Source organism: Paramormyrops kingsleyae, chromosome 7, assembly GCF_048594095.1.
Source record: "Paramormyrops kingsleyae isolate MSU_618 chromosome 7, PKINGS_0.4, whole genome shotgun sequence".
NCBI classification, from domain to species: Eukaryota; Metazoa; Chordata; class Actinopteri; order Osteoglossiformes; family Mormyridae; genus Paramormyrops; species Paramormyrops kingsleyae.
In genome coordinates this window covers 14,237,454-14,252,170 of record NC_132803.1, presented here as the reverse complement: position 1 = coordinate 14,252,170, position 14,717 = coordinate 14,237,454, and the positions used below count along the sequence as shown (strand labels likewise).

General features: G+C 43.6%; 1 protein-coding gene across 1 annotated transcript; it reads right to left on the bottom strand.

The window, feature by feature from the left end:
* Positions 1–1,855: 1,855 nt before the first annotated feature.
* On the bottom strand, positions 1,856–13,940 carry tescb (tescalcin b). Its single transcript, XM_023823262.2, has 8 exons — positions 13,588–13,940; positions 9,439–9,508; positions 8,147–8,227; positions 6,884–7,026; positions 5,485–5,546; positions 5,289–5,396; positions 4,541–4,588; positions 1,856–4,402 (listed from the first exon to the last, which is right to left on the bottom strand). Exons 1-8 carry the CDS (start codon positions 13,646–13,648, stop codon positions 4,331–4,333), a joined length of 645 nt encoding a protein of 214 aa, XP_023679030.1. The 5' UTR covers positions 13,649–13,940; the 3' UTR covers positions 1,856–4,330.
* Positions 13,941–14,717: the final 777 nt, after the last annotated feature.

Sequence of the window (14,717 nt, the reverse complement as noted above, 5' to 3'; positions counted from 1 at the left end):
AGGTCAGTCGATGACGGTTTAAACGTTAATGCTATGTAAGTTGATTTATAAATGTAATTTAAGGTGGTGGAATTTGGTCAGCTATCTTTAGCCAGTAGTATAAAGTATTGTTAGCTAGCGTAAAAGTTAACATAGTTAACTAACTATCCAAGCTTACATTTATAGTGTTTAGCAGTACATATGTAGTCTATCTATTGCCGTTATTAAATTAGCTACCGTAAAATTTGAAAGATTGTGAATAGTTTTATCATACCAAGTGCCAACCCCAATAAAATGACTGGACCTTGATGCCCCCCCTCCAGTAGATAAGTGCTGGATGGTTCCCACAGGTACCCACCTGGTCTGGTCTGAATATATGGTTGTGAAACACTGTAGCAATTGCGAAATCGAAGTTCAGAGTTCTTCATTATTCATATGCAGTCGTACTTGTACAACATGCAGTGAAATGCTTATTCGACCAGGTCCCCTGACTGTGCCGTCTAAAATGAGAGAAATCCCCCAAAGGGCGTGTGAAAAAGGTGTTGAAATGCGTCCACTCCCAGCTGCAGCAATCGCAAGTCAGCAGAGCATGAATAGTGTTTTTACCTTGTTGGAAAGAAGATACAAAACAGAGATATGCTGTGTGGGAATGATGACAGAGTGAAATGAGCAAGGCTGTTTGTTTTTGGTGTGGCTGGAAAATGAGGAGTTGAGTGTTGAAGCCCCTGTAGATTAATCATGGTGAGAAGGGTGGGCAGTGAAAACGGGGGTGTTTATCTTAAAGCCACAGATTTACAGTAAGTTCATGCTGGGGCACTCTGCTCAGAGGTGCAATGAAGGCCACGTGTTTTTTTTTCTGTTCTTTCTGCCACTTGTTTTCTCTAAAAAGCACTTTAAGCTTTCTTGTGGAGAGGTTTTCGCGGTTTCTCTGAGGGCTGTGGAATCGTCCGCCCTGAGCTTCTTCGCGACTTCGGCGCCTGACTGTCAGTTCACTTTCACGCAGAAACTTGGTGCAACGCAAAACAGGATGCATGAAAACGACAACATTGGCAGCAGATGATAATTGAAAGTAATCTCATTAGATGAAGGGCATTCGAACCACACTTCATTACAAGTCACTTATGGGAAATTTGCCTCCTATAACTGGTTTAATGAAACGGCTAACCGGTTAGACAACTGGTCAGCGTTATTAACCTGAAGGTGACTATAGGTTTCTATCATGGGACCATTGTAGATCTTTTCATATTTTTGTCCTGTGTGACTCAAGGCTGATTGTCAACATCACCCTGAGAGGTACTTGATTTGGGTTGGGGCGGTTTATGTTATGGGTTCCAAACCCCCGGTCCACAGAAAATGCTGCGTCCCATATTGATCCACGACAATACACGATTCGTCCTGTATTTCTGCACACATTGTGGTCCCCCCCCCCCCCACCCCCCAGTTAATTAAATTTTTGCATGACGCAGACTGGTTCACTGACATCAAAATGCTGGGAACCCCCGGTTTTGCAGGTTAGCGGGGGTATAATAGTCATTAGATCTTGTCCCAGGTATTAATTGAAGAGCACATGCTGAGCCCTGTGACTGGGCCGCTCTTTAATCACACATATGTCACAAAAGGTGCAGGGTATTTTAAATAGCTTGTTGTGGCATTTGTGCATGTATGAGCCTGCTGGCAGATTCCAGACCATTTGCCTGTCCTTCCCTCTTCATTAAGCCCAAAGCCACCTCTGTATGAAGTGTTTGATGTTCCATGCAGAATTCTGTAACCATGCAAGGCTTCCAAAATAAAAGCACTATAAATTTTCCTTGTGAATGTGGAATTTCTGAGAAATACTGGAGGAAAACTAAGGGAAAAAAAGAAAAATTAGTGACAATAGGTTTTAAATATTTTATTCGACAAATATATTGTGTTCATTCACATGCAAACACTTGTCGATAAAAATAAGCTATTATGGAAGGCACAGTTGTAATTTATTCCAAAATAAGAGGACCTAACAGCTCTTTATCTAAGAGAAAGTTTAAAAAGATATTTCTGCTCTTTGTACATGTTCCAGAGAATGTCTGTCATACACATGAAACCACTAGAGGGCAGTACTAACAAATGAAAGAGGAGAAGAAAATAAAACGCGACACCCAGATGAAACAGGTGCTACTCTGTGCATGCAGAACTGCAGTTCCACACTAAACCAGTATGAAGGCGTTTTTGCATTCAGTCATACCATACAGGCAACATTTTGGGAAGGCTTCAGATTACTGTTCTCAGCAAAACACAGAGATTTTTAAATAACAGTCCCTATGGTTGATTTGGAAGGAGGTGACTTCAATGCAGGTCTATAAACGACAAAAAAAATCTCAGTATATTGTTTAACACTGTATCTGTAACCTCTGACAGGCTGACTGGCACCGAAAGTTGTGTGATGGTATTGATTTTTGTTATTTAGCTGAAGCTCACATTTAACATGACTGATTACTCTTAGAACGTAATCTAAAGAGCGGAGAATGGCCGTGTTCATAGGTCACAGCCATGAACACTGCTCCACAGGCTTGCTGTCACGTGTGATGGAACCTTGACGTGAAACATGCATGGAGAGAACCACAATTTCTTTATTCTTGAAAATATTCTTGGAATATACACCGGTCAATCATAACATTAAAACCACTGACAGGTGAAATGATTAACACTGATTATCTCTCTAAAATGGCACCTGACAGAGGTTATTTATGTTATTTAGGCAAGGGGACAGTCAGTTCTTGAAGTTTATGTGTTGGAAGCAGGGAAAATAGGGGAAGTGTACCGATCTAAGCGGCTCTGACAAGGGCCAAATTGTGCTGGCTGGAAGACTGGGTCAGAGCATCTCCAGAGCGGTAGGTCTGGTGGGGTGTTCCTGGTATGCAGTGGTCAGTAGGAAGGCCAAGGAAGGCCAAAGGGTGAACTGGCAATGGGGTCATAGGCACCCAAAACTCATTGGTGTGCCTTGTCCGATCCCACAGGAGAGCTACTGTAGGTCTAATTGCTGAAAAAGTTAATGCTGGCTATGATAGAAAGGTGTCAGAACACACAGTGCATTGCAGCTTGCTGAGTCTGGGGCAGACCAGTCAGGGTGCTCATTCTGATCCCTGTCTACCTCTGAAACCACCTAAATGGGCACGTGAGCGTCTGAACTAGACCAAGGAGCAATGGGAGAAGGTGGCCTGGTCTGATGAGTCACATTTTCTGTTACATCATGTGGGCGGCCAGGTGTGTGTGTGTTGATTACCTGGGGAAGAGATGGCACCATGATGCACTTTGGGAAGAAAGCAAGCTGGCAGGGGCAGTGTGATCCTCTGGCCAATGTTCTGCTAGGAAACCTTGGGTCTAGGCATTCATGGGGGTGTTACTTTGACACGTAGCACCTACCTAACCAGGTACACCGCTTCATGGCAACAGTATTCCTCAATGGCCTCTTTTAGCAGGATATTCCACCCTGCCACACTGCAAGAATTGTTTAGGAATGGATTGAGGAGCATGAAAAAAGGTTCAAGTGGTTGACTTGGCCTCCAAATTGAGTCTGATTGCAGCATTAGAGGGATGTTCTGGAGAAACAAGTCCAAACCATGGAGGTCCCACCTCACAACTTATAGGACTTAAAGGATCTACTGCTAACATCTTGGTGCCAGATACCACAGGACACCTTCAGAGGTCTTGTGGAGCCCATGCCTCAGTGGGTCAGTGGTGGTTTTAATGTTATGGCTAATAGGCCTATATCTTTCCCCTTCTAGTATTAATTATTGATGTGTGCAAGTATTTCCATGCAAATATGTAGGCTTTACATGGGGATATGTTTATGACAATATTTATGCAAACCCAAGAGTGTTTACTCATATAGTTCTCATGCCATTTAGAGTGTGACAGATACTGTAGTTGTACGCTGGTGATGAGATCCGTCTTATTGCACATAGTAGAATACTGCATAGTATGCGTGCATCTAATTTTAGGGCAATGGGAACAGGCACCAACAATTACATTACATGCATATTATTGCATATTTCTGTATTATTTACTTTTTTGAGAACCTCTAGGCATCACGTAGACTACAGTGTTTATACAGTTGCATCCGTATTCACTAAGTATATTTGGTCAAATCTAGATCTGCATAGATGTGTGAATATATGGGTATGAAATTGAGTAACATGATCAAAAAGGTACATTCTAGAATTATTCGGGAGAAAGAAAAAAGAAAACATCACTGATGTTTTTTTCTTTGTTTTTTTTTTTGCTTGGTAAAAATCTACTTGCTCGTTTGCAAATCCTGGGAGAGGCCATGTGAGTTGCTGGAGCTGGATCTGCAGCCAGTGAGGAGATGAGCTCATTAGCACAGCGCACAGGCATTGTTCTGGAAGCGAATGTGCATCTTTGTTTCAATCTCAATGTCTTTCAGAATCTGGAAAGTTGAGGCATGGGGAGTTAGGGCACGTGTGCGTGGCGGGGGGGCCACGAACCAGCCAGCCTCTCACACCAAACATATACTTCTTATCAATGCAAATTTGCTCGTCGTGGCATGAAATGGAAAATGGCAAACCTTTAGAAAGTGGTCAAAGGTGATGCCTTCATAGAAGTCGTCAGGGTTCTGAAAGGGGAATAAGCCAAGGGTGTCACTTCAAGGTAAGGAGTCTCCACTCACATCCACAACACAGAGATACAGTGATTCATGCTGGTTTCTTGCCGTGGTGTTTTGGGCTGTTATGCGTGTGATTTAAGTGACTACCAGCAATGCATTGTGGCCTTGGATTTAAGCTGCATTATTGGATTACTCCCATGTCCATATTACTGGACCTATTGACTGTATCTTAATTTAAAAACATCATTTTGGTTCTTCTGGTTCATCTGGTTATATGCTTAAAATTTTATTCTGTGAACAATAATCTTATATATGCTTTTTATGCACTCTAATGAAGGCTAAGAGGAAATAAAAATGTCTCAATTTAGATTTAACAGAGTATGCAATACACTGTTAAATGATTTGATAACTATTTTAAAAGTGCATTGAAACCCCACCCCCATCTAGATGGGCAAATTCTAGCCTTCATCTTAAAAGTCATGGCTTGGTTAATGTCGTGTCATGTACTCGGTTCTTATCACTAAATGTGCTGTGGACTTCTTCAAGCATGTTAACATACTTGCAGGAATGTGCTATTTGTAACCTCAGCACTAGAGGTCACTCTAGAGCCATGAGAAGGAGAGTGAGCCTTTATCACAGTAAGGACTGAACCCAGAACAGAATTAGTACTGGGCGATGTAACCAGCCAATCGTATAGTTGCAAAGGTACCATGCGGCCCACTGTGATGCTGGCCACTTCCAGCATGGCTGCATCAGCGATCCCCTTGGCCGTCTCCTTTCCTATGGCGCCGCTGCGAGACAGGAGCTCCTCCACCACCTATGGAGTCAGGAGAATCAGAAACGGTCAGAAACCCTGAGCGGAGGCAGGCGTGTAACAACGAGCACCCAGGAGTCATGTGACTTACATGCTTGTATTCCTCTAGTGTGATGGTCCCGTCATTATCCGTGTCATGCATGTTAAACAGGACTGGGGAGGAAAATAAAAAAGTCAACCCACTTTGAATGATTCCGTCCATTTTTTTTTAAGTTCATCAGATTTAATACGGTGTTTTCATTCTTCCCTTATGTATCCTGGATAGTACACTGGAGAAGGTTTAAGTTACACAGGCAATGACAGTGTCTGCCGCCAGTTATGGTGAAAATGAAAGTTAACTTTCAAGCATGGAAGTATGCTGGTATAAGAGAATTAAACTGGGTTTGTTTCACAAGCACAGAACGAGTGATTTGATTGGCTCTTCCATGTGTAATGTTAACCGAAGCTGTGAAGACAATTGAAACCCACGGGTCCAGACACGTCGCCACAAAGCAGCAATCGATGTTTACATTCTGTGAATCATAATCCCAGAAAACATCCACAAAACATGTGTGTAATGTCTGGCTGCAGACGCCGCTCTCATGCCCGCCTCTCTCAGGGTCCACCAATCTCAGGCTTGCTTCTGTCAGGCCTCCCACTCTCAGACCCGCCGCTCTCAGTACCCGCCACTCTTAGGCCCATCGCTCTCAGACCCGCCACTCTCAGGCCCACCGCTCTAAGGACCCGCCACTCTTAGGCCCATTGCTCTCAGGCCTCGTTGCTCTCAGGCCTCGTTGCTCTCAGGCCTTGCTACTATCAGGACCTGCCGCTCTCAGGCCCACCACTCTCAAGCCCCATTGAGAATGTAATAATCAAATTAATATCCAGAATGCTTCAAATTTTAAAAGTGATTGACAAATATCTAGATCTAACTGCTAATATGAATTAAAATGCTATTGCTTTCATTGAGTAAATTTTCACGCATGACCAGTAAACCTTTAAACAAAAAAAAACAAAAAATAAAATTTTAAATACATTGACAATTACGAAACATAGATCATGCAGAAATATATACACGGGACATTTTTTTCAAACACCTTAAACAGATAAATTACACTTTGAAAACTCGTGAAATTGATGAAGTACATGTGTCAACCCAACCGGGAGGGGCCTGAGAGCGGTGGACCTGAGAGAAGTGTTGAGAGTCCGCAGCCATATGTTATTGAAATGTCAGTTAAAATACATATTGGGCTTTGATGACAAGGCAGAGCAGGGCAAAATGGCTGCCCATTTGGAACTCCACTTCCCATAACCCCCCTTCCTTCGTAATCACAAATTACTGTGCTTTTATAACTCTCCCTATAACTGTCCATACTGCTCCATTTAAAAGGTAATGCGTGAAATGCAAAAAAGAGCTGCAGGCATATATACAGATGCGGAGACAAGGGGCTAAATCTTCTGGGCACAGCACCCAGGACGTTCATGGTGGTGATGTCAGCACTCATGCTCACAGCGGAGTTTCTCTCTCCTCATGCGTTCCCTCTGCTCTTCTGTCATGTTGTGCAGCGGCACAGGTAGGAAATGAGACATGACGATGACGAACTGCTCGAAGCTGATCTCCTCCACCGAGCCCACGGCGTTCTGCCGGTAGTTCCTGTGGGGGGGGGGGGGGGTCACTGTTGTTATCGCCGTTCAAACAAACCCAAAGTCATCCATAATACTCCCACCGCTTTTCCCCAGTGTTTCCAGGTTGAGGTTTGCGGTTAAAGCCCAGCTTAGCTAAAAATATCCATCTATACTGCAGCCTTTTTGAGGAATTGATACTATACTACATTTATGTGTCTTGCTAAAAGTGTTTCCCCTTCATTCGTCTTCTGAAAGCATGCGATCATTCAGGAGACCCAAAGCCTGTCTCAGTTTGTATCCTGGATGGGACACCAGTCCTTGGCAGGACAGTAGGACACACATATGGATTCTCACACCCACGGACTTACAGAACACACAAAAATTAAGAGACCAGAGCAAAAGTTTCAGTTTCACTCATTTCTCAGTTTATGGGTTTGCTTCTGTGTAAAATATACATTTTTTTTCAAGCTGCAGCCTGGTTCTTCCCTGCTTCTCATTGATGAAGGGCTTCTTCCCTGCTCTATGGGTCTTCAGTCCTGCTTCTAGGAGCCTGTTATGAACTGTCCAAGCAGTGCACTTCACACCTACTCTTCATGTTACCCATTCCTTTTGAAGGTCCTTTTGTGGGGCACTGCCGGATAAGTTGATGGTCATCTCTGCCATTAGAAAGTTGCTTCTGGTTGGTGGTTATTGCCAGTGTCTCCTGCTCCACCTTATTCTTGTGTACTGCTGTCTTAGAAACTGAACCTGGAAGCAAGCCTGCCTTGCTGTGTACCATGATTAAACCAGGATTAATCAATGCAGATTTTCAAAAAATAAAAAGTGGTCTCTTAATTTTTTCAAGAGCTGTATATCTTCAGTCATACAGGAGCCACAAACACACAAATCCATGCAGACAGGGTGTCTGGAATGGAAACTAGGAGGCGTGAGACATGAAGGTTGTCTTTAGGAGGGCCACCACAGCCAACCCCCATGTCGGGGGTCCCACTCATGAGAGCTACAATGCTTACCTTCACCTGCCAGTCAGTCAGTGTCAGTCAGTCAGTCAGTCAATGACAGTCAGTCTGTATCAGTCAGTCAGTGTCAGTCAGTCAGTATCAGTCAGTCAGAAAACCCCCAACATTGTTTTTCGCAGTCCTGTGTCTTACCTTTTGTCGAAGAAGGCTTCGATGATTTGGGTCCGTATTGGGTTACAGGCCAGGTCCGTGATGTTGTTAAAGTCATCTCTCCTACAAGTCAGACACAGGCAAATGTTTACTCTGAGAGGCAAGATTGGACACGCAGGGCCATCATCGGATTTGGATCCTATTACTGGAAGGCATCCCATCATGTTAGAGCAGGAGCAACAGATGATAGCTATGGTATTTTGGATATAGAGTAGGGCTGGGTGATATCATATTGATATTATATCACGCATGTGCAATAATCACCAGGGCTTCAGCTGACGAGCGAAATATTTGACCAGATGCCAGCTTTTCCGTACTATATGAATGTTTATTTACACCCACAATTTGATAAGCAGATTAGCAGTACAGCTGAAATAGTAATGCGATGTATTTTGTGACACCCGAAAGATAGTAATCTGTATAAACTCAGCGTATATTTATGTTTATTAAATTTGGTTAGCAAGGCACACCACATAATGCTGGTTTGGTGTACTATGGTTCGGTATATTTTACTGCGATATACACCGTAGTGGGGCACACCACGTAATACTGTTTTGGTATACAATGGTTTGGTATACTTCAGTGCGATATACACCATAGTGGGGCACATCACATGATACTGTTTTGGTATACAATGGTTTGGTATACTTCAGTGCGATATACACCATAGTGGGGCACATCACATGATACTGTTTTGGTATACAATGGTTTGGTATACTTCAGTGTGAACACACTGAAGTGCCTCTTTAGAGGGCTGGACGAAATCACGTCGGAAACAGCTCAGCAGCCAAGACACCTTTTATAAGAGGAGATCTTGTGGATAAACAAGGCAAAAAGACGTCTGTGGTGTGGTGGTACTTTCTGCAGTTTAAAGTCTAACACGTTTATTAAACATAAGGAAATGCATAATTTATACTTGTTACTAACTTTTGGGCGTCATAAAATGCCTCATTAATATTCTCGGCATACTACTAATCTGCTTAACAAACTGTGGGCATAAATGAACATCTGTACAGTACTGGAAAGCTGGCGTTTCCCCCATCATCTGAAGCCCTGGTGATTATGTGCACGGCTGCTGACTGCACAGATTCTGCACAGAAGTTATAACTCAGCCTTTATACCCATTGAACTGGCCCCCAAGCCTCAGCCCAATCCTGCTCAGCCAACTTAAGCTCCTTGCCCATGATAATCCTGGAGACAGGATGCAGAGGGTTTCTGGGCCAGACCAGCCAGTTATAGACTCCTCCCCCTCGCCCCGGAGCCATCAGGATTACCGTAACGAGTCCTCGTCGTTGCTCAACTGCTTGAACCTCTTGTGCAGGATTTGGATCTGCTCCGGGGAAACTGGGGAAACAAGCAGGACAAAGTACTGAGGTGCTGGGTTGGGAGGGTAGCCCGCTGCCCAGAAGCAGCACCGGCCTGGAAACATCAGCGGTCTCTAGTCCCGTGGTGATCCGTCATCTCGCTGCGGACACCGTGTAACATGAATCACGGCATGACGTCCATGTTTGCAGATTTCAGATGTCAGCAAATGTGTAAATATTTATGATGCATAAACATGTCATGACATTGTCATTTACCGAAACATGACTTGCATATCAAATTGTTGTCAGCCGTGGTGGATTGTGGGAAATAAATCTGTCAGATTGACTTCAGAGCAAAGTTTAATGAAAGTAGAGACTTTTATGTAAAAAAAAAAAAAAAAAAAAAAATGCACAGTAAAGTGGAGCCAAGGACCCAGTTAGACAAGAACAGGTGTGAAAAATTGTGACAGCTCCTTTAAACCAAAACTGATATTTGTGTGTCACAAGGATGCACTGTGGTCTCAACCTCCAGGTGTCTGGGTCTCATCTTCACCCCCACTCTCTGTGTTGGGCCTCCTGCTCTCTCTGTGTTAATGTGGCTTTGTCTTGGTACACTGATTGCCTCCACCAGTCCAAAAATATGTGTTAAGTTAAAGTGGCATCACTGGCCTTAATGTGCATGTGTCTCTGTGTGTGTCTGTGTGCGTGTATGTGTGTGTGTGTGTGTGCGTGTGTCTCTGTGTGTGTGTGTGTGTGTGTGTCTGTGTGCGTGTATGTTTTGTAATCATTACAATGTGATGAAAACTTGTAAGTTTTTTCCTTGTGGGGACATTTGTTTTGCAATCAAAAACTGCAACCGAAAACTAAAAATGCCAAAAGTCTTGTATTTTGTTTCTGTGTGTGTGTGTGTATGTGTGTGTGTGTGTATACCCTTTCCTTCGGGATTCATAAAGTTTTCTGATTTCTTTAGTTTCTCAGAGAGGCCCCAGGCTCAGTAGATGAGCGAAACAGAAGATGGATGCATGTTACAAAACTCCCCATGAGAACATCTCACGCTCACAAAATCCATTCCGCACTGGAAGGTCACTGCCCAGAAAGCAGATTTATTTCAGCTGAGCTTTCCCCAGCTGCCATTACTCACCCGCCTCTCCCCCGAGTCATGATACCATACATAGTCCTGCTGGACCCTGCAGTCTCGCATTGTCGCCTTTCTGTTCTGAACTTGCTAATGCACTCTTTCTCCCTCCCCCTTCCGGGGGTGAAGCACTCGGAGGTCCGGATAGATGGAGCCCCCTGCCTGCCCACAGGTCTGCCTGCCCGCCGGCCGCCTGTGCCCCCCCGCCTGCTTGCCGTCTGCCTGAGCCCCCTACCTGTCTATCTGCCTGCCTGCTTTGCTGTCCTGCCATCTGCCTGAATTTATCTCACACTAAATTATGTAAACTCGCACGTCCCCATGCCGGCCAGTGAAACCCGGGCCTCCCCCTTCATTCTGGGCCCTCCTCTCTCTGAGGGCGTTTCTCCCCTCCTCTGTCACCTCAGGCTTTTACTCCCCAGGGACCACAGGCCCAGGGAATTGCGACAAAGCTCCTTGTTAAAGGTACTATACAAATGAGCTGAATAGATGGATTAACTTAAACTAACAAGCTAACAGATGACATATACTGCTGTACTATACTGCTGTCTATTTAGAGTGATTCTGACTCAGGTGTTTCGTGGGTACTGATGAGTCATGCAAAAATGGATTTGAATATTCTGCTGCAATGTAAAACAGGCCAAAACCAAATCTGCACTCACAACTTCATTATCAGAAATAGAACTCCCATGTACTAATGTCATGGCCATAATTCCCCCCACAAAAATATTTATAAACATGAAGAAAGTGTAATAAACTACAGGAGACTTGCAAGACAGCAGTCTGTTTGACAAGGTACATCTGTACTTTTTTCCCCCCAAATGATTTTATTGTAGTCTTCCCTGGGTGGCTGTAAGGCAAAGCTTTAAATTATTCACTGTGGCTCACTTTAAACCTCAACAGCTACGTAGTATAACTGCCTTTTGGCCGTGCAAGAAGGGTATACATTAGTCACAAGTACCATGAGCTCCAGAGAGAGCTAGAGAGCCCAGAGTGACTGATCCCTGAAATGTCCAGCACCGACCCAAACACACGCGTGTGCACACACACACAAGTTTGTAATTTTACCTTTGTGGGGATTCTCCATTCATTTCTTTAGGGAAAACTCTAATCCCAACATGACAATCTTAACCCCTACCCAGCCCTAATCTTAACCAAAAATATCCTTTTTAAAAAATTTTTGTTTTTTGATTGCCGTCACATATTTTTTTTAAATTGACATCAAAATAACAGATTATTATTACACTGTGGGGACATTTGGTCCCCACAATGTAATGTATACCTGGACCACACGCACACACAAACACACTTGTATCCACATGTCTTTCTAAAGAGTAGTTATTAAGTGCACACCCATGGGCAGCAAACCATGCCTCTGCCTAAATCCTGGTTAAACATTTGAGACTGCAAGGAACTCTTTATAGTTACACCATGACAGAAAATCATCTTTCTAACAGCAGTCTAAACTGGCTGCAGAACATTCTCCAATTCGGCATGGCGCAACGAGTAGAAATACCCCCTGAGCTCCGCTAAAGCAGAGAGTAGTGAAGTGAAACTGTATATTACCCTCGATTTCGGGAAGCCTAGAAGAAACAGAACGTGTAACTTGCGCTAAATTTCTTTTGGAGCGCCTGAGACATCAATATGTCTTCAAAAGCACAAACTATCAATTACTTATACACCTGCCAGTGAAGCAATCACCTTGGTACGGCACGGAAGCACTTCATTTATTTTTCATGGTCGGTCCTGTACCTCGATCTTCTATACAGCCAGACATTGAATTATTCATTACAAAACCTTGGACAGACCAGCTGAACTTCAAACTGCGCAATTCGGCAGTTCTCTTCCTCACTTCCTAAAATATTTTACTGTCGTGATAGTCAGGCTCTTGCCAAACATACCCTTTCAGATAAATGACACCAAATTTTTATGGGGTTCCTATTTGCGCCAAAAATATGTCGATATACGCACTGTTCATGTCAACTGAACGTAACAAAACATTTGTCTGTGTCTATTCAACTTTTAACTGAACATAAGCCGCGAAAATACGATTTTGACAATGAGATTGCGCACCTGACAAAACATTTGTCCATCAGTTCAGCTTTAAGTTATACTTCTCGCATCTTAATTAGCAGGCGATGTGTCGTTATAGATGTGGTCCTGATCGTGCAAAACGACAGGACAGTGTAAAGTTGAAATGACACAGACAAATGTTTTGCCAGGTGAGCAGTCGACATAGGCAACCTCCTTGTCAAAATACATTTGTTAAAGCTGAAGTACAGTTCAAAGTTGAATAGACACAAGGGCATAACTTTTGGTTGACCATTGGGGGGGGGGGGGGGGGGGGTTGAGGTTTCCACCAATTTAAGGGGATCCAAGGGGTTGTATTGGCTGGTTTTGAATACTGGAGGGCTTACAACCCCCCCCCCCCCATCCCACCTATAATTTACGCCCCTGAATAGACACAGACAAATGTTTGGTTACATGTTCAGTCGACGTGGACGGTGCGCTATTGACATATTTTTGGCACAAACGGAACCCCACAAATAGACAGAGACACATGTTTTGTTACGAGATACATGTTCAGTCGGTCGACAAGGACAGTTTGCATATAAATCTTTAAAAAAAAAATCACCGATCATCTTCGTGCACATAATCCCGAAAAGAGTCATGTTTCCTTTGGGTTATACTTTAAAATAAAGTGTTTACATAAAACAAGTCTAATTTCTCTTCCTTTTTGTGGACAGATCTAAAGCCAATGAAGAAATATATAAATATATAAAGCTCTCCTTTATTCTAAAGATGATCTTATATATTCAGGGTGACACACACAGTGACCAGGAGCACTGCACCTGAATGCTGATGTCTCATCTCTATAGTGTGCATTTACGGTACACGTACACACACACACACAAAAGAAGTTTTCGGACTTCATAAGAAATGCACACAAAGCCCGGCGTTTATGATCGTTGTCATATCACACTTACATCCCGTCTTCTCTGATAAATCTTGGAAGTGGTCGTCTGGCGCCGAAAAAAGGGCTCCCATCTCTCGGTAATCCAAATAATAATTTTAGCATAGAAAATGACAACAGACGGGATGCCCTTGTTCGGCTGGTGACTAGTTCAGGTGCCCAGGAGCAGAGAGACACCCGGTCTTAACATCGGTTATGTACCGCCTGCAGTAGGTATTGCTCCCCTTTAGTGAAATCCGGAGGGCGTCCCCGCGGTCCTAATGCATTTTAAACTACATATTTCACTAGTGCAAACTTCCGTGATGTTGCTTCCCTTGTGCGTAACACACCAGTTGAACTGGTGGAGAAGACGTCGCAGCAGATTAGAGCCACAACAATCCGACTGACGACGTACGAAAGATGTACGATAAGCTGTGACCCAAACCGAGGTGGTCGGCGCGTATTAAAGCAAGTATAAGCTTGCAATGCGTAAAAAAAGACAAACCGATCAGGAAGATTGCAGTTGGGGTTGTCCTGGATCTAAGTAACATACAATAATTCTAGTTTCGCTTCATGACTGATCAGAGATGTGTAATGATAACACATTACATGTTAACATTCAGTCAAGGATATAGGCAAAGATGTACTCCTGTTGATTTGCACGGATGGGCAACACTTCCTGATTGATGTATTTATTACCCACGACTTCCAAAAAACGTGTAAAGTCGCACAGATAACCGAACACAGTACGCTAATGCGGCATTGTTAATATTGCCGTTGTTATTTTTCGCTATTGTGATTCTTAGCATTTGCTTCTTGCTCTCCTCTGTAAGAATACCGTCTGGGACAGCGTGGGCAGTTTGTAATATTTAAAAAGGTGTCGCCTGCACGCCCATTAAAGCGACATTGTCTTAATTTACGTGAAATCTATTTCCTATTCCGTGATTCACAGAAGCGCAGTCACCAAGTCGCTAGTTTGTACTGCAGTACTCCTGTCTAAGGACCCGGCGATTTTGTGAGCACACTGCAGTGCTCATTAGATATTCACTGTACGTGGTTTTCAACGGACGGAAGCACTAGAGCCCTCAAGGGCACCAGTGTCACAGTGTTTTTTCGTCTTTTTTGCATCATGTATTATACTACACCCCCCCCCCCTCTCTCTCT